Below are 21,485 nucleotides of genomic sequence, written 5' to 3' on the forward strand. Positions count from 1 at the left end.
CGAGTTCCAGGAGGTGAGGAAGTTCTTATGAGAGCTGAAAGATACCATAAAAATGAATCAGATGGAACTATTGGAGATGAAGGCCATAATACAGGAAGTCAAGACCTCCTTTGAAAGTATTAAGAGCAGACTAGATCATACAGAAAATTGAATCTCACATGTAGAAGACAGAATCGCTGGACTAGTAGAAATCCACCACAGAGACTGAGAAAATAGCCCCCAAATATGAGAATAATATATGAGAAATACTAGATACCTTTAAACGTCCAAACATCCAGATAATCAGTATCCCAGAAAGTGAAGAGACTAATAAGGCCATTGACCATTTATTGCGTGAAATCCTAGGAGAAAACTTCCCAAACCTAGAGAGGTGTTCAGAGATCCAGACCCAAGAAATACAAAGGACCCCAAATAGAATCAACCCAAGAAGATCTTCTCCAAGTCACATTATAGCCAGGTTGACCAAAACCACAGACAAAGATAAGAGGCTCAGACTGGCAATAGAGAAATATCAAGTTACCTACAAAGGATACCCCATCAGGCTAACAGCGGATCTCTCATCAAAAACAATGCAAGCGAGAAAAGAATGGGAAAATATATTCAAAGTTTTGAGTGAAAAGCAATTTCAACCAAGAATACTATATCTGGCAAGATTATCCTTCATATGGGAAGAAAAGACAACATTCTCAGATGAATAAAACCTGAAAAAATTTACCAACACCAGACCAGTTCTCCAAGAAGTTCTGAAAGGAGTGCTATCCCAGGAAAACTAAAGTCAGACACACAGAAGTAAGAGTTTTAAAACAACTAAGAAAAAGGCCAACTTAATGGTAGGGACAAGTCCAGAGGTGAACGTTATTTTCCAGAATTTAAACAGAAAGATCAGACCACAACAGAAGATAAAGTACATGAGTTCAAACTGGTAAAATAGAATTTTATGACTTTTGACTATAGAACGTTACTAATCTTATATACTTTGTTTTCCAGTGTTAAGGAGTTTTGTCTTCTCTTGAGTTGTAGATAGGTCCATGTACCTACTATTCAAACAGAATCCTAACCTGTTTCCTGGCTTTAAGTATTAAGCAAAGTTCTCTTAATTTTTTTAAATTTTGATTTATTAAAGCTAAAGCTCCCTTTCTTGAAACTAGAAAATGTATTTAAAAAATACCTATTTAGTGAGCACAGTAAGCTATATAGCCTCAGCAATGTGCTGTTTTATAATATATTCATTTTACCCACAGAGTTGCATGCCTAAAGTCAAATTTTTTCCACAGTTAGGTATATATCAGCTGAACTTTCTATGGAAAGTATTTAGATTAAGATATTTTGTGAATCAATACAATGTGGGAAAGAATAAAGGAATGGAAAGCAACTGCACATACCAGAGACAGGGTGGGAGGGAGGTGCGAAGTGGCAGAGGGTGAGAAATGGGGAGATTATATTATATATATATATGAAACAAGACGGGACCAGCAGTTGGCGTAGTCGCTATGTTGCTGGACTCCCATGTAGTCGACCACGGTTTGAGTTCTGAACCCGGTGGCTTAAACTCATGCCAGACACGTGTGCATGTGTGCCCAAGATCCCAAGAGGAGAATGGAGGAGAAGGGATTACAGCGTGGCCATCCCCCTGGGGGGGAGGGGAGTGATTTCTCGCTTTCTGTGTCTCTGTCTTTCTGGAGAGCGCATGTGCCCTATAGCAAAAACTTCTGCAAAGGAAAAGAAAGAAAAGAAACAAGAAATGGAAAATTATTTGTTGACCATAATATGTATGATTAAGCCACTTTAGAGTGTATTCTATCTGGAAAATCACATTTTGTATGCTGTGGTAATGTACAGTGAAAGTATGTAAAATAATTTTTAAAATAATGATAACGAATTTAAAATAAGATTCAAAAGGAAGGAAAGAGCCCTCACAAATTTATTTTATAAAGCCTCCATCACCCTCATCCCAAAAAAAGACAAGAACATAACAAAGAAAAAAGAAAACTACAGACCAATATCTCTCATGATAAAATACTAGCAAATCCTATGCATAACACATTAAAAAGATTATGCACCAGGATTAGGTAGGCTTTATTCCAGGGATGCAAGGACAGTTCAGCATACACAAAACCATAAGTGTAATAATACACAGTATTAACAAAGATAAAAACCATACAGTCATATCATTTGATGCACAAAAAGTGTTTGATAAAATACAACATCCTTCATGATTAAGACTCAGCAAAATTGGCATAGAATGAATGTTTCTCTACACAATAAAACCTATAGGTGAAAAACCCATAGCTAACATCAAGTTTTCTCACTGAAAACTGAAAAAAGACAAGGCCGCCCACTTTCTCCACTCCTTTTCAATATAGTACTGGAAGTCCTAGTAAGTGCAATCAGAAGAGAGACTAAAATAAAAGATATTGAAATAAAAAGATATTGAAAGAGGGAAAGAAGAAGTGAAATAATCTCTGTTTTCAGATTGCACACTTATATACATAGAAAACCTAAAAGAATCCAAAAAAAAAAACCTGCTAGGAATGATCAATGAATACAGGAAATTAGCAGAATAGAAAACCAACATACAAAAACTTATAACATTTCTGTATACTAACAGCCCACAGACTGAGCTAAAGTTGAAGAAAGGAATTCCATTTACAATAGCCACAAGCAAAATAAGATATTAGGACCAACAGATGGTGTAATGGTTGTATCTCTGGAATCTCACATAATTGACAGTGGTTTGAGTCCTGGACCTGGCGGCTTAAAACTCATGCTGGACTCATGGGCATGCATGCCCAAAATCCTGGGAAGAGAATGGAGGACAAGGAATTGTAGTGTGGCCATGACCTAGGTGGGGAGTGGGGGTTGTGTGATTTTTCACTTTATGTCTCACTGGCAAGCACACGCACCCCATAAAAGAAACCCTCTAAACAAAACAAACAAAAAGAAATAAGGTATGTAGAAATAACCCTAAACAAAGAAGTCAAAGACCTCCACAAGGAAAACTATAAAATAAAAAGAAGCTGAAAATTACACAAAAAATTGGAAAGACATCCCATGTTCCTGGATTGGAATAATTAATTAAAATGTCAATCCTACCCAAATTAATCTACAAAACAGCATGGTATTATTAGAAAAATAGGCATGTGTACCAGTGGAACAGAATAGAGACCGCAGAAATAAACCCCCAAACATACAGCCAACTGATTTTTGACAAAGGGCACCAGTCAATCTCATGGGGAAAAGAAAGTTTGTTTCCTAATCGTTCTTGATAAACTGGGTATCCCTCTGCAGAAAGATGAAACCAGACCGATATCTCTCACCATTAACAAAAATCAACTCAAAATCAATCAAAGATCTAAACTAAAGGTCTTAAACTATAAAACTACTGGTGGATAATACAGGGAAAACCTTGGAGACATTGAAGTAGGCAAAGCCTTCTTAAATAAGACCCCTAAAGCACAGACAGTAAACCCAAAAATAGATAAGTGGAATTACATAGGTGAAAATTTTCTGCACTGCAAAATAAATAATAATTAGTGTGTATCAACAATCCTCAGAATGGGAAGATATTTTTGAAAACTATGCCTCAAATAAGGAACTGATAACCAGAATATACAGCAAATAAGGGACTGATAACCAGAATAAAAAAAAAAATTAAATTATAAGTGCTAGCAAGGCTGTGGTGAAAAGAGAACTCTCCTACACTATTGGTGAGAATGTAAATTAGTACAGCCACTATGGAGAACAATATGGAGGTTCCTTAAAAACCTACAAATAGGGAACCAGCAGTTAGCGTAATGGCTATGTCGCTGAACTCCCACGTAGTCGACCGTGGTTTGTGTCCCGGACCCGGTGGCTTAAAACTCATGCCGGGCGCATGTGTATGCGTGCCCAAGATCCTGAGAGGAGAATGGAGAAGAAGGGATTGCGGCGTGACCATCCCCCCCGGGGGGTGATTTCTCGCTTTCTGTCTCTATGTCTCTCTCTGTCTGTCTGGCGAGCGCACGCACCCTACAGTGAAAATCTCTCAAAAAAAAAAAAAAACTTACAAATAGAACTACCACACAATCTAGTAATTTCATTCCTAAGTATCTACCCAAAGGATAGGAATACACTCAGTTGGAAAAGTACTTGCACATCCATGTTTATTGCAGCATTATTCACAACCCATATGTTCACAAACAGATTAATTGATTAAGAAAGTGTGGGGACCAGCAGGTGGTGTAATGGTTATGTCTCTGAACTCCCACTTAGTCAACCACGGTTCAAGTCCCAGACCAGGTGCTTGTGCATGTGTGCCCAAAATCCTGAGAGGAGAATGGAGGTGAAGGAATTGTGACGTAGCCATCCTTCCTAGGTGTGTGTGTGTGTGCCGGAGGGGAGTGATTTCTCACTTTCTCTCTCTCTCTTTCTGGTGAGCACATGTACCCTACAGCAAAAATCTCTCTTAAAAAAAAAAAAAAGAAAGAAAGAAAATAATATACACTATGGAATACTACTTAACCATGAAACACAACTAGACCCTGACATATGATAGAAAGTGGATGAATATGGAAGATTTACTGGTAAGCCAAGCAAGTCAGACTATGAAAGAGAGACGTTGTATGTCCTCACTTAATATATACCTAATGTCTGCACTCTATGTGAAGGAAACTGAAAGATTGGAAGATATAAAATCATGGAAAACAAATTTCAGCAGTAGAGCCAGTGTAAGAAGAAGGGAATGAAGGGTAGAAAGAAGAAGGCAAAACATTTAAGGCACACAAAAATGGTAAATTATCTGTTAATGATAACATGTGTGATAATATCTTTAACTGGACTAATATAGAGAGTATGCTTGCTGGGGAAATTTATTTTGCATCCTGTAATGTCGTACAAAGTTACTGAATTTATAGAAAATATGAAACAAAATCAAAAAAAAGAAAAAAATAATTGATTATTTTACTTCTGCTTTTCTGAAACTTTAAATAGCACAAGTGTATATTTAATTAGCACGCATAAAATAACAAAAAAAGTCATAAAAGGAATATTTTTGGAATATTTCTTTTTTCTTTTTCTTTTATTTTAAGTTTTGCTATAGGACATGCACATTTGCCAGAGAGAGACACAGAGACAGCAAAAGAGAGAGAGAGAGAAGAGGAGAAAAGTGAGAAAGCAACTCCCAGGACTGGTGACCACCCCACATTTCTTTCTCCTTTCTCTTCTTGGGATTTTTGGCATACACACACGTGTCTGGTGTGTTTTTCTTTGTTTTTTTAAATTCACTAGAGAGACAGAACAAAAGAGAGAGGTAAAATAAGAAAGCAAGCCACCAAGTCAGACTCAAACTATAGTTGGCCATGTGGCAATCCAGTGCCTTAACCACTATACCACTTCTGTCCTGTACTATAGCCACATAGTCTGCCATGTAAGATCCTTTCACCTTAACTATCATGTCACCTGGCTGGCCCTAGAATATTTACTTTTGAATGAAACACATTTCTGTTGGGTTGTCAGGAAAGTCATGATGCATTTTTGTATAGAAAAGCAGAGAAAATCACATCATGACTTTCCTGACAACCAAATATTTAACTATAAACATCTCACTAGTTAGAATTAATAATCTATTTTGATTTTCATGGTCTTTTTAAATTGTTTTATCAATACTTTGGCTAAATCTCTGAGAAGTTTTGTATGAGATTTTTTAAATTATTGGCTATGGCTTATAGATGCTTATATTTCTAGAATTAACATTAACATTGTGCCTGGCATATCGTATGTGATTAATTTGTGTGTAGTAAATTAAACCTTCAAAAACACCATTAAGGAGGAGAGATCATAAGGTGTGGGGCAGGGTCTGCCTGTGGTTAACTAGATAAGTGTTTTTTTTTTAAAGTTTTTTTTACAGGGCACATAGCTCACAAGAGAGAGACCAAGAGACAGAGGGGGAAGGTAACCTCCCCCAATCCCACACATAAATCCCTTCTCCTCTCAAAATTTTAGGGCACATCCAGCATGATTCTCAAGTCACTGGGTCTGGGACTTGAACCGGGGATTCGGCCATGTGGGTATTAGCACATGTATGCCACTGACTGGTCCCAGAGTGGACTCTTGTGTCTTAACTTAGAGAAAAATTACTTTATTTAAAATTATTAATTCCCCCACCAAATTCATCTAGAATCTTCCGTGTGGAATGAATCTTATCACCAACTATCAGTATATTTGCATATCCCAGTTCTTTCTTGACATTCAGTGGTAGTTTTAATTTTTAAGAATTTTGTTCCTCCTTTTTTCTTTCTTTTCTTCTTTATATCTTTCTTTCTGTCCTTGCTTTTCCTTTCCTTTTTTCTTCTACCTTCCATCCATCTGTTTTGATTTTCTGAAATCTAAGTAGACTTGTGGAAATGTAACACTGAAGTCAGTATCTTCATCTTATCCTGTGATGGTTATTTTGTTTAGAATTCTAATTGGGACATTTTTAGATACTCCAAACTTTGTGTTATGTGGAGCTAAGTTATACCTGAGCATAATAAATACTGAAATAAAATACATACTTTTATTAATTTTTTTCAAATTTTACAGAATAGAACAATACATGTTTTCCTTTTTTTGAATTTTAAAAGTTTATTACAGAAAATTTTAAAAGAATATTATTTAATTTTTTTCTGTTTTAATTTATATTTGCTTATTTACATTTAATTGTATACTTAATGTGAAGCACAACATAGATTTTCAATGCATGCATGCAGTGTGTGACAATCAGATCAAGGATAATCATATTTTCTTAATTAAATGTATAGATTTGTTATTTTTGCCAGTGGAACATTGGAACCTATGAAGTGCTTTTATAAGAAGATTTGGAGCTGACTAGGTTGAGATCCACTAATTTAGTTAGTGTCAGTATTTATATGTATGAACTAATTTCTTTTACTTACAGCTCATGACAGCAAAAACTGATAAATCTAAGGAACAAGATGATCCGGAGTTATGTAAGCATAGGCCTTGTCATTGTATATTAAGGTATAGATTTACTTAGAACTCTAAATTTAAGGTCAAACACGAGAAGATGTTTTGGATTTCTTACACTTTAAAGTATATTGAAATATTAGGTCATTAAGGGCTTTTTAAAAAAGAATTTTGCCAGAGGGTAGTTGTGGTCACTAGAGAGAGACAGAGACAGACAGCAAGAGAGGGACAGAGGGAGGGAGGGAGGGAGGGAAGGAGAGAGAGAGAAAAAATACCCCTATGGAGAATGGTCACACTGTAATCCTTTCTCCTCTATTTCTTCTTTCTGGATTTTGGGCACATATGCCCACGCACTTGATGTGTTTCTTAAGCTGTCAGGACCAGTACTCAAACTGTAATATCAGCCATGTGGGAATTCAGCTGCCTTGATCACCACACCCAAGAAGGGTTTATTTTTAACTTTATTAACTTTTACATCATTATAGTCAATAGAATTTGTATATGTGTATTTTAACATGAGCAACAAGTTTTTCTCATGTTTAATACTTTAAAAATCTAATTTTGCTTTTTTTGTTTATTTAATACTTATGGATGTATACTTTATTAAAGGTGTCATGCAACAACCCCTGAAATTACATGATTTTTGTCGATGGGAGTCCATTTCTTTTTTTAATTGCCAGAGAGCTTGTGAGCTCACAAGAAAGGGAAGGAAGAGGAGGGAGAAAGCATCCCCCTGCCTCAGTGGGGCATGCTTACGTTGCAGTCTCTTCTCTATTTCTCTGTCCTTTTGGAATTTTGAGCATATATTCACATGCACCCAGTGCATTTTTCAAGTTGCCAAGGCTGAGAATCAGTCTGGTTGACCATGTAGGGTCTGGCTCACTTCGCTACCAAGCTGTAGGACTGGCCTAGGAAATCAATTTCAGATTTATGAATAGTTTATGACTCCAACATGGTTAAATATCGTTTGCTTATACAGTTAAATGGGTTTTTTGGGGGTGGTGGTGGTGGTAATGTTATCAACATCTTCTAGAAAGTTTACTTGTCCTTGAGATTGTAATTAGTAATTTGTTTCCTATTTAATATTTTATTTTTTCAAATAATTATTTATTTGATTTGATTTATTTTGATGATGATGATGGTGGTGGTAGTGATTCTGTTTGACCAGAGAGAGAAGTGTGAGAAAGCAAGCCTCCAAGTCTAGGACTTGAGCTGTGGTCCACCATGTGGGAGTCCAGTGCCTCAACCTACTGCCAGCCCCATTAATTTAATATTTTTAAATCCTCACAAAATAAAGGCAGTATTGAAATGTATAAATAGCCTATCTTAAACATTGTTTTTTACATAAAAGTAAGAAATTACAATGTAAAAATTATCAGTTTTAAGAAGTCACATATTTGCGCAGAAAAAAATTTAAATACTTTTTATTTTCCCCTAACTCCAAGCTGGGCTTTTCCTTTTTTTTTTTTTTTGGAGAGGTTATTGCTATAGGGAGTGTACGTTCACCAGACACAGACAGACAGAGAGGCAGAAAGTGAGAAATCACCCCCCAGGGGAGATGGCCACACCACAATCCCTTCTCCTCCATTCTCCTCTCGGGATCTTGGGCACACACGCACACGCGCCCGGCGTGAATTTTAAGCCACCGGGTCCAGGACGCGAACTGCAGTTGACTACGTGGGAGTCCAGCGACATAGCCATTATGCCAACCGCTGGTCCCCAAGCTGGGCTTTTTTATCTGTACAGTTGGATATAGAGTTGATGGTACTTAATTAATTCAGCCTCTTGAAAATAAAATTATAAATATCAACTAAAGAAAACATGCTTAAAAGAGTTCTCATTAAAACACAGGGCAGGTGTCATTTTTTTTCCCATTTTACAAATTAGGAAATAATTCTTTTCTCTCTCTCTCTTGTTTTTTAAGAATTATTTATTTAATTTTATTTATTATTATCATTATTGTTATATTAAATTTGACCAGAGAGAAACAGAGAAGGGCAGGGAGTAAGGAAGCAGCTCACCAAGTCTGGGACTCAAACTACAATTGACCATGTGGGAGTCCAGTGCCTAAACTACCACACTACCTGCCAACCCCTCTTCTATTTTTTAATTGCCAGTCAATGTGTGCACTCCCCAGATAGAGAGAGGGAAGGAGAAAGCACCCCCACCTCCCACCCTCCAAAGGACTTGTTCACGTTGTAATCCCTTCTCCATTTTCTTCATCTTTTGGGATTTGGAGCATACATGCACACAGGCCCAGTGTGTTTTTTCAAGCAGTTGGGGTTGGGATTTGAATCATGGTCAATTGTGTAGGATTCAGCTTTCTTAACCATTTAGCTGCTGTGTGGGCCCCAGATTAGTAAATATTCAAACAGGTTAGTTTTTACATACCAAATGTGGTGAAGTGGTTTTTGTTTTGACTCTAAATAAAGATCACACTTTCATGACTTATAGTGACTGTTCATTCAGCTCCATGCTCTTTTCTCTAAGGTCCCCTCACATTCCTAAATGTGATTTGAATTAGAACTGGTAAGCAGGGGCCAACAGGTGGTATGGTGGTTAAGGTGCTGGACATTCCCACATGGCTGCCTACGGTTTGAGTCCCAGACCTGGTGGGCTTGCAGTCTCACTTTCTCTCTCTCTCTCTTTCTCTCTCTGGTCAAATTAAAATAAATAAATGAATACATTAAATAAATAATGCTTTTCTTTTTAATTTAAAAATAAAGAACTTGTAATCACTGGGAAGGGGTCTGTCGGGGGGGTCTGTCAGAAGTTATAAAGTAGTTGTTACTGATTTATTGAATCTCAGTTTTTAAATTTTTACATTGCATATTTCATATTCAGTTAAAACTGACCTTTATTTAATTGTTAAGCCCAGGTTCTCTCTACCCAATGTTGATTTTGAATTTTATTTCAGCTTCTTTAATTATGTCAATAATTATGTTAATATTTGTTTAATTCCTAGAGGTTGTCGTATTGTCAAAGAGAGATAGAGAGAAAGAGAGGCAGAGAGAAAGCTTCATTTAGTGGGGTATGGCCATACTGCAATCTTTTCTTCTCCATTTTTTCATCCTGTAAGGATTTTGGACAAGCATCCATATGTCCCCACCATTTTTTAGGCATCTGGGACAGGTATTCAACTGAGCTCTACCATGTAACTGATTTCTGACTCCCTTAACCACTAAGCTTCAGGGCTGGCCCTGATTTTGTTTATTTTTAATATAAGCTTTCAGTTTAAACCATTTTTTCTTACTAATATAAGATGATAAAATTTGTGTAATTATGTCTGAGATAAAAAATAGACTAGCTAGGATAAAAGCAGTGAAGAATAAAATAAGAAAGTATTAACTCTTCCTTTGTTGATAACTAGGTAGAAGTTTCTGAGCAACTTTTCATGTTTATGGAAAACATTTAACTAAAATGTGTTGTTAAATCAAGGGACATATCATTGTAGTTCATAGAAAAATATTCTGATGGGCTGGCCCTATGGCCTTAGTGGATAAGGTAACCAGATCCCAAATGGCTGCCTATTTTTGAATCTTGCCCCAAGAGGCTTGAGAAATATGCCAGTTATGTGTACATACATGCCCCAATTCCCAGTATGATAGAGAAATGGAGGAAAAAGGATGGGAGTAACCATGTCCCATTTGGGGATGCTTTCTCCCTCTCCCTCAATCACTCTCTCTAGCAAACTCATGTGCCCTCTAGTAGTTAAAAAAAAAAAAAAAGACTATTCTGATGATAATATCAGAAAGACGGGACAGCAGGTGATATGGTCGTTAGGGGACTGGATTCCCACGTAATCAACTGCACAGTTCAAATCTCAGACCCGGAAGCTTGAAAATTTACACCAGGCACATGTGTATGTGTGTTTAAAATCCCAAGAGAAGAATGAAGAAGGGATTGTGGTGTGGTCATCTGCTCATCTGCTGGGGAGATGATTTCTCACTTTCCTTCTCTCTTCCTTTCTCTGCCTCTCTCCAGTAAGCACACATGCCCTATTGTAAAAACCTTTAAAAAATAAAAAAGTACCAGAAAGAGCTGTATATTCTCTATACTTGGTGGTTTTTAAGACCAAAGCAACCTGCTATCTAGATAACATCAGTGTACATGGAGGTCCTTTTTTTTTTTTTTTTTTTTGGAGGGATTTTTGCTATAGGGTGCGTGTGCTCGCCGGAAAGACAGAGAGAGACAGAAAGCAAGAAATCACTCCCCAGAGAGGAGAGCCACACTGCAATCCCTTCTCCATTCTCCTCTCGGGATCTTAGGCACATACACACACACACCTGGCGTGAGTTTAAGCCACCGGGTCCAGAGCTCAAACTGCGGTTGACTACATGGGAGTCCAGCGACATATTCATTATGTCCTAAGGTCCTTCTTTATAATAGAAATTCAGTTTTTTATGTCTTGTTTTCTCTTTCCCCAATACTCTTCTGAGTAACTTGTTTATTCTTGTTCAATGAGTGTGCTATTTAGTTTTATCTTTTATATGTCTAATGAACCTTAAGGTTCCAAGGAAAAAAAGGTGCCTTTAGAATAGATGATATGAGAATATGAGGAGGAAAGAGAAACCTTAAAAGCTTTATATAACTTTTCATGTGATAGTCAGGTCAAATATAATGGATAGAAAAGATTAACTGTAAAAATCTGTTGTTCTACAGGTACTGTGAGAATAGAGATGTTTCGAAATATGCAGAATGCTGAAATCATCAGAAAAATGACTGAAGAATTTGATGAGGTATAGCATTCCAATATTTATACAGATCGCCTACATATACTTTTAAATGGTGAATATGTTGGTTATTTCAAATGTGTTTTAACTTGTGTAATATAAGATATACTACTACATATTTATACTGTGTGGTAATCCAAGCTTCTAATTCTAAAATTAATGATCTTTGGGAATTTGATTGCATTGCATGGAGGTGCCATCAAGTAATGACTGATGACCAATAAGGATAAGAAAATTAGTGGTATGAGGAATACATTGAATCTTTTTTTTTTTTTTTTTTTTTTGGAGAGATTTTTGCCATAGGGCGTGTGCGCTCACCAGACAGACAGAGAGAGACAGAGAAACAGAAAGCAGGAAATCACCCCCCAGGGAGCATGGCCACACCGCAATCCCTTCTCCTCCATTCTCCTCTCGGGATCTTGGGCATGCACGCACACGCACCCGGCGTGAGTTTAAGCCACCGGGTCCGGGACTCGAACTGCGGTCGACCACATGGGAGTCCAGTGACATAGCCATTATGCTAACTGCTGGTCCCAGGAATACATTGAATTTTAAAATTCATTGTTGAAGAACTCAAATTTCCAAATTTATTAATGCACGTTCAGCAGTTTTCTGTTATGTGGAAACCAAGTCTTATTGAATGGTTTTAAGTGCATGATCTTTTTGAAAATAATTTTTTTTAATTTTGTTTTAATTGACACATAATTGTACATAATTATGGGATACAGTGATGTTTTGATACATATACACATTATTCACGAATCAAACCAGAGTATTTAGAATATTCACATACATTTACCATTTCTTTTTGGTAAGAGTATTCAGAATCCTCTTTTTTTATTTATTTATTTATTTATTTATTTATTTATTTATTTAGGGAGAGATTTTCACTGTAGGGCGCGTGCGCTCACCAGACAGACAGAGAGAGACATAGAGACAGAAAGCGAGAAATCACCCCCCAGGGGGAATGGTCACGCCGCAATCCCTTCTCCTCCTTTCTCCTCTCGGGATCTTGGGCGGGCACGCACGCACACGCGCCCGGCATGAGTTTTAAGCCACCGGGTCCGAGACACGAACTGCAGTCGACTACGTGGGAGTCCAGCGACATAGCCATTACGCTAACTGCTGGTTCCCATCTCTTTTTTAGTTAATTTGAAATATACAATACAGTATCATTAAACATAGTCATCCTAATGTACAGTAGAAAACCAGGACTTATTCTTCCTAGCTAATTATTACTTTGTACCTATTGGCCAATCTATCCGTAGTCCTTATTCCCCTGACTCTCTGGTAACCACTGTTCTACTGTCTAATTCTATGAAATCAATATTTTTAGATCCTACATATGTACAAAATGATGCAGTATTTTTGTCTTTCTGTATTTGGCTTATTTCACATACTATAATGTCCTGTAGATTCATTCATATTGCTGCAAATGATGATAAGATTTCATTCTTTCTGTGGCTGAATAGTATTCCATTATGTATATATACCACATTTTCCTTATTCATTCATCTGTAGACAGATGCTTAGGTTGATTCCACAGACTTGTGAACAGTACTACAATGAACACAGCAGTACATATCTCTCCTTGACATACTGATCTCATTTCCTTTTATTGTATACCCAGTAGTAAGATTGCTGGAATATATTATAGTATAGTATAAGGAAAACGTACTCGCCATCATGTAGTATTTGCAGCCACTTCCCAGTGGCATCACCACCTCAGCTTTACCTCAGATCATTAGGCATGTTACACTTTCATAAGGAGTGCTCAACTTAGATCCCTCATGTTTGCAGTTCACAATTGGGTTTGCATACCTATGAGAATCTAATGCTACCAATGATCTGACAGGATGCAGACCACAGGTGATAATGCAAGTGATGGGGAATGGCTGTCAATATAGTTGAAACTTTGCTCTGCTTGCCCACTGTTCACATCCTGCTGTGCATCCTGGTCTAACAGGAGCGGTACTGGTCCATGGTCCAGGAGTTGGAGACCCCTGTATTAGAGGACAGCTCAAATAATCTCCAGTCCCAAATTAAAGTGTCTTTTTTTTTTTTATTGTACATCACATCAGTGTAATATTTTTTTAGCCCTAGTCCTAATAGTGAAAACCAGGGATAAAGTTTGATTTGGTATATAAAATACAATATACCAAATACTGATCTTTTGGTTCCCTATACTCTTTCTTTCTTTCTTTCTTTCTTTCTTTCTTTCTTTCTTTCTTTCTTTCTTTTTTTAGAGAGACATTTTTGCTATAGGGCACAGGCACATGCTCTCACCAGAGAAACAGAAAGTGAAAAATCAAACCCCCCCGCCAGGGGGATGGCCACACCACAATCCCTGCTCCTCTATTCTCTCCTCGGGACTTTGGGCAGACACGCACACTCACTTGGTGCAAGTTTTAAGCCACTGGGTCTGTGACTCGAATCACAGTCAACTGCAGGAGTCTACTGACATAACTATTATGCCATCCGCTGGTCCCCCTATACTCCTTTTCAAAGGACTAGCTAGAATTCTTATCTTAAGGGAGCAGTAATTGAAATACCTACTTGGTGATTATTTCACACTTCGTTAGTTCTGAACTAAATCTGTTTCCTAAATGTCTTAAAATTGAAAATAGAGAAAAATATTTTTTCTTTGCACATCAGTTATAAGAAGACTGCTTATAGTCTTTTTTTATTATCTGAAAGTATGGTTTGCTGCATATGTGTATTATAGAATTAAACATTACATGTATACTATTATAGTAACAGTATTTATGTATAGTAATCTTTAAAGGACAAAGACAAACAAATCCCCCTCCCCCATACATAGCCTAGTGATGAAAGGACCTGGATCCCAGATGGCAGACTGCTTGATTCAAATCCCAGCCCTGGTGACTTAAAAGGCACGTCATGCTTCTGTGTGTGCATGCCCCAAATCCTGACAGAATGGAGAGAGAGGAAAAGAGATTGCAACAAAACTACACCTGATTGCAGAGTGTTTTCTCCTCCCTTTGTCTCTCTCTGGTGAGTGCACCTACCCTCTGGCAAGTTTAAACTTAAAAAAAAAGGCAAGGAATATTTCTAAATATTCTCATTTAAATGTCATGATTACACAGTAGTGTCAAAATATCACGGACTAGTAATTCTCAAGATTCAGTATTCATTTAGACAAAATTCTAAAATTGTTAATGGGTCTATTTAATTCTTTTAATAGTGATATTAATGATTTGGCATTTTCAAGGTCAGTTTCTTATCAGATCTCCATTGATCCACACTACTTTATCTTTTGTTTGTTTGTTTGCTACAGAGCACATTTGCTTGCCAGAGAGAGAGAAAGAGAAGGAAAGTAAGAAATCACCCTTAGGAGGGATGGCCATGTTGTAATCTCTTCTCCTCCGTTCTCTTCTTGAGACTTTTGGGCATACACACACAAGTGCCTAGTGTTTTCTTCAAGCTACTCAGTCCAGGACTTGAACTGCTCAGTTGGCCTTGTGGAATCCAGCTGCCCTTAATCTTCTCACCACCTACTGGCCTGACTTTAATACAATAATATCAGTACTGCCCATATTTCTTATCATTCACTTGTGATTACATATTCAGGTTTTGGTTTTTGTTTCCTTCAGAAATCTGTGTTTGGTACCATTCCATTTCATGAATGTTGAAGATAAAGAATATAAAACATAAAGTCATTGAATTGGTCTTATGTAACTCACAATAAATGAACCAACCAGTGTGGAGAGGTACCATTTCTACTGTTAACATTTTTGAATATTGAACTCTTCGTACTGTTCTCTTGGGAAACCTCAAACACCATTTGTGACCCAAAGCAATCTGAAATGTGAACCTAGAGGGAGTATACCAGGCTTATAATGTATATTAAATATTACCAATAACTAATTTATGTCTTATTTTTAGATAGAAAAGTTCTATTTTCTTTTCTTTTTTAAATAATTACTATTTACTTATTTTTTATTATTCTTTCATTTGACCAGAGGGGATGGGAAGTAGGAAAGCAAGCCACCAGGTCCAAGACTCGAACCACAGTCAGCCATGTGGGATTCCAGCATCTTAACCTTCACGCCACCTGCCAGTCCCAGAGGAGTTCTATTTTCTAACTAAAAGTTAGACATATATTAAGTATTGTCTTTGTAACTTGCTTATATTTGTTACGCATTTTTTAGTATACTATCTCATTTGGATTACACCCTTCACTTTTAAGACTTCTCTAAGAGGAGGAAGGTAAACAGAATATTAAAAGAAGCAGAGTTAGGAATGGCATGTGGCAAAAGACAGGAATAATTAAGTGAAAAAAATTTATGAATACTCAAGAAATTGTAATCAATTTGCAGTATGAAAAAGTGTAGCCAAAGACATCTATTGTAACTATGAACCCCACAGTGCAAAATACTGGGAATAAAAGTAAACATGTTGAAGGATAGTCATAATAAAACTGGCCCACTAGCTTAGTGACTAAGGATGCCGGATCCCACATGTCCAACTACATTCTTCTTAATCCTGCCTAGAGGCCATGCCAGGCCCATGTACGTGTGTGCCTCAAATCCTGACAGGATGTAGAAATTGAGGAGAAGGATTGTGGCATGATCACACTTCATTGGGGAGCGTGTCTAGCCTCTTTTTCTTGCTTGTCTCTGGCAAGCACATGTGCCTTTTGGCAATAAAATAATAGCAAAAATTTTAGTTACTGTATGCTAGGCACTGTCATATATTTAACCATTACAACATATTTATGAGTGAGGTTTATGAGAAAATCAAGGCACAGAAGCGTTAAGAAACTTGAATTAAGTCATACAACTAATAAATGACAGACTAGGTATTTGACCCTAGACCATCAACCTCTTAAATCCATACTCTTTAATTACCACCTTGTTCCCCATGTTACATAATTGCAAGTTTATAATCCTGAAATGGCTGGAAAAATGACCACCCTGTTTAACTGCCTCTGGGACTTATGATCAATTTTCCAGCACTAGGAGTCTCCCTTCTCGGTCTGTATGAGACTCAGGAATCCTCTTTTTCAGTCTTTCTCCTTCCTGCAGTTAATTAGTATTTACTACATTTAAGCATTTGCAGTCACAAGTAAGCAAGACTACATGTTTCATTTTTAAATCCATGCTTGATTTTGCACCCATAGTAGTATTCAGAATAAAAAAAAAGTGATTACACCAGATTTTAAATCATTATGTTGCAGTGTGTCTTGTTGCTTTCTGGCACTTATGTAGTATATGTTTTTTGTATGGACAGAATTACACTATTCTAAGTGTAGTGTGACATAGCATTTATACATACTGTATGGCACTATAAGACATCCACCTTTAAGTTTCTTACTTATCAACCAGTTTCCTTAATGACTTATTTATAGGAATGGAATTTATCCATTAAGTGAGAAGGACCTGTACTTAAGTAACAGCTGTGGGCTTTCAACGTAGACATTTTTAGTCAAATAATATATTTCTGGCTATTTTTATTACCAATGTTTCATCACTGATCAGACATGTTACAGAATTTACTAGCATTGTTTTTCTTTCTTTTTATTTTTTAAAGAGAGTTTTTGTTTTCTTGGTTTTGGGGGGGTTTTTTTGGTTTTTTGTTTTTTTGCTATAGGGCATATGCACTTGCTGGAGAGACAGAGACAAAGACAAAAAGCAAGGAATCACCTTCTTGGGGGTGGCCACTCTGCAGTCCCTTCTCCTCTTTGCTCCTTGTAATTTTGGACATGCACAAACATGAGCCTGGCAAGAGTTTGAAGCCGCCGGGTCCAAGATTTGAACCTCTGTTGGCCATGTGGAGAGTCTAGCAATGTAACTATTACCCCATCTGCTGGTCCTTTTTAAAATTGTGTTACAGGGTACATGCAGCTGCTAGAAAGAGAGAGAGAGGGAAAGTGAGAAAGCATCTCCTGAAGTTGATACCGTAGTCCCTTCTCCTCCATTCTCTCAGGTTTCAGGTATGTGTAGATATACGCCCAGTGTGTTTTCATGCCACCAGATCTGGGACTTGAACTGTGCACAGTTGTTCTTATAGGATCCAGCAGCCCTAACTGGGGACCTACCAACTGGCTCCATTTATATTTTTAAATCTAGATTAATATTTTTTCTATGTTTTTGCCATATGTCAAGTATCTTCACCAGAGGGGGGAAAGCAAAAAATCATTCGCCAGGGGAATAGCCAGTGTAGTGTAGTATGACATAGCATTTGTACATACAGTATGGCACTACAAGACTTCCACCTGTGGTCTTTTCTCCTCCACTCTCCTCCTTTTTGAGCATGCATGCACACACACCTGGCATGATTTTCAAGCCAGCAGGTTCAGGACTTGAACCACAGTCAGACTGCAGGAGTCTGGCACCTTAACCATCACACCACCTGCTGGCCCCTAGATTAATATTTTTGAATTGAGTTTAACCTCTCCATTACATTATCTGAGACATCTGCTCTCATGAGAGATTCCTGAATAAGATACTTATGAAGCCTAAGTATAACCCAATAATAACATTTGTGTCTATTTGTACTAATTTAAAGCCCTATTTGGATTTGTCATGATCAATTTTACATATACATATATATGTATAGCTAGTAATTTAAAGATACTCAGTTTTAAAATTTATCTGTATACCATGTTATTTTACACTGATATAAATAAATCATATCTGTATTTGTTATTATTAAGAGCTATTACATTATTTAGCTAAAGCCAGATACTTGTTTATTTTGAATGTAGCTTTTTTTTTTTTTTTAATGGAGAGGTTTTTGCTACAGGGCGTATGCGCTCAACAGAAAGACAGTGAGACAGAAAGCGAGAAATCACCCCACAGGGGGGCTAGCCACGCTGCAATCCCTTCTCCTCCATTCTTCTCTCAGGATCTTGGGCACACGCCTGGCGTGAGTTTAAGCCACAGGTTCTGGGACTCAAACTGCGGTTAGCTACATGGGAGTTCAGCAACATAGCCATTATGCTAACTGCTGGTCCCCAAATGTAGCTTCTGTTGGTCCCCAAATTGATCTTTTTTTTTTTTTTTTTTTTTTTTAAGTTTATTTCTTCCATGAGAAAAAGAGACAGACATACAACACATCCAGTAGGGTCTTGACATCACAGCCCACCCCTAACTTTAGTCCTAAATTTTTGAATATATGTGTGCCTGGCATACTCAGGTAAGTCTCTGGATATGAATGCACAACTTTCCCATGTGAATCTGTCTATAGAGCAGTCTCTGTGTAGATATTCTTGCCTAAGTAGTCCTTGTGTCAGATTGTGGTGGCCTTTTTTACAGTGCTGTGGTTCTGGTCTTTAAATAAAAGTTCTTGGGACCAGCAGTTAGCATAATGGCTATGTCGCTAGACTCCCATGTAGTAGACCATGGTTCAAGTCCCAGACCCTGTGGCTTAAAACTCACGCCGGGCGCGTGTACGTGCGTGCCCAAGATCCCAAGAGGAGAATGGAGGAGAAGGGATTGCGGTGTGGCTATCCTCCCTGGGGGGTGATTACTCGCTTTCTGTCTCTCTGTCTGTCTCTGTCTGGCGAGCGCACGTGCCCTATAGCAAAAACCTCTCCAAAAAATAAATAAATAATAACAGTTCTTGTTATTAGGTGTGCTAATGTGAGAAAATATCTTCTCTATAGCCTTCCCTGTCTCATTTTAGTAGGATTGACATAAAAGAATTCCACTTTGATTCAGAAAAGTATTCACAAAGGTTATAGCTCTAGACAGTGACTTCATGGTCAGTATAAATGGGAATACAGCTTTGTATATTAGTAACAATAATCCCTTGACAAATTCTATAGTTGAGAAATATACAAGACCCAGTGAAAACCAAAAGGATGAATTAATTATATGAGGTTAAGGGCTTTACAAAATATCAATCACAGAACTTGTTAAAAATTAAGTAGTTTGCCAGAAAAAGGTGTTGGGGGGGAGACAGAAAGAAATCATAGGGAAGATGGAATTAAGGATATAGGATGTATGAGGAGAAAACAGACATGAAACTCGTGAGGTTTTTTTTGAAGCCATCTTGTCAGTAACCTTGTGTACTAGACAAGGAAATTAAATTTAATGCTGATAAATGAGATATCCCCAAAACACTGTTGTTCTATTTAGTACTAGATAGTGTCGTAGGTGAATGTTGGAGATAAAAAGATGGTGAGTAACATGTGGCCTTTTGATGGTATGAAAGTTTTATCCCATGAGTTGTAGAATTGCTCTTTTCAAATATTTTTTTTTTTGAGAGATTTTTGCTACAGGGCACATGATCTCACTGGAGAGACAGAGAAAGTGAGACATCACCCCTCCTGCCCCGGGGAGGATAGCTATGCTATAGTCCCTTCTCCATTCTTCTGTCAGGATTCTGGGCACGCATGTACATGTGCCCTGCGTGAGTCTTAAGTTACTGTGTCCAGGGCTCGAACCACGGTTGACTACAGAAGAGTTCAACAACATAACCATTACACCATCTACTGTTCTCATTAAATACATTTTGTGTTACTTCTTTTTCTTTTAAATTATTACAAACACATGCACTTGCCAGAAAGAGACATAAAGAAAGAAGGTAAAAAGCTCTCTTCAATGGTGGTCACACTGCAGTTCCGCTTCCCCATTTGTCTACCATATTGGGATTTGGGGGCATATACACACATGTGCCCTGAGTATTTTCAAGCCACTGGGACTAGGATTTGATCTGCTGTCAGCCACATGGGATCTGGCTCCTTTAGCCACCAGGCTGACCTATTATGTATTTCTTAACTGGTACATATATGTGTTGTATGGACCAAATGGAACCTATTATAATTTTTGAGGATTATGTTTTAATTTCCTGATATTTTATTTTATTTTAGAGGTTTTTGCTATAGGGTGCCTGCGCTCGCCAGAAAGACAGAGAGAGAGACAGAAAGCGAGAAATCACCCCCCCCAGAGGAGATGGCCATGCCACAATCCCTTCTCTGTTCTCCCCTCAGGAGGTTGGGCACACACACACACACGCCCAGCGTGAGTTTTAAGCCACCCGGTCCAGAACGCGAACGGCGGTCGACTACATGGGAGTTCAGCGACATAGCCATTACGCTAACTGCTGGTCCCACCTGATATTTTAGAAGTATGAGGTTTTGCCAGAATCTGAAGAGTTTGCTTAGGCTTAGTTAGCAGACATCTGATAGTAAAAAGTAATTTCTCTTCAATTGTCTTTATGGCAGTTAGTGAGAATAACTTTTCCAAATAATCCTTATGGTTATTATTTGTTAAATGCACAATAGAACTTAAAATCAAGTTTTAAATGATACATTTGATGATATATTTACTTATGCTCCTCAGAATTTTTAAATAATTTGTATTGTACTCATTTTTTTAAAAAAATGGTGGCATTTGAAATATGCAAAAGAATATATGCAACATGTGTAAAATTTGTGAATCTACCATCCCCAACTTAAGAATGGAAATATTATTAAACTACTGAAATTACCTGTGTGCTTCTCCACTTTCCCATTTCACATTTCCCTTAGAGATATATATATTTTTTCTTTTTGTTTCTCTCTTTTCTTCTTTTGCTTATAAATCCACTGATAGATCTTTTATTATTCTTTTTTTTTTTTAATGTAAATGCCAGTGGGTGTATGCACTCGCCAGAGAAGATGGAGAATGTACCAGCTGGTGAGCATGGTCATTACCACAGTATCTTTCCATTTCTCCTATTGTTTTTTTTAAGCTATCAGGGCTGACATTCAAACCACTGTTGATGGGTGGGATCTGGTTCCCTCAACTACTGTAATACAGGGCCAGCAAGTTTATCAGTTTTTTTTTTTTTTTTTTTTTT

The 21,485-nt window shown here is 37.4% G+C and overlaps 1 protein-coding gene across 1 annotated transcript in view; it reads left to right on the forward strand.

The window, feature by feature from the left end:
- Positions 1-21,485, forward strand: part of STAG1 (STAG1 cohesin complex component) — a 314,569-nt gene that overhangs the window by 112,119 nt on the left and 180,965 nt on the right. The window contains 1 exon segment of the mRNA XM_027769480.1: positions 11,605-11,681. Coding sequence (XP_027625281.1) covers positions 11,605-11,681 — 77 coding nt within the window.

This window comes from Tupaia chinensis, unplaced genomic scaffold (genome assembly GCF_000334495.1).
Source record: "Tupaia chinensis unplaced genomic scaffold, TupChi_1.0 Scaffold149831_1, whole genome shotgun sequence".
NCBI lineage: Eukaryota > Metazoa > Chordata > Mammalia > Scandentia > Tupaiidae > Tupaia > Tupaia belangeri.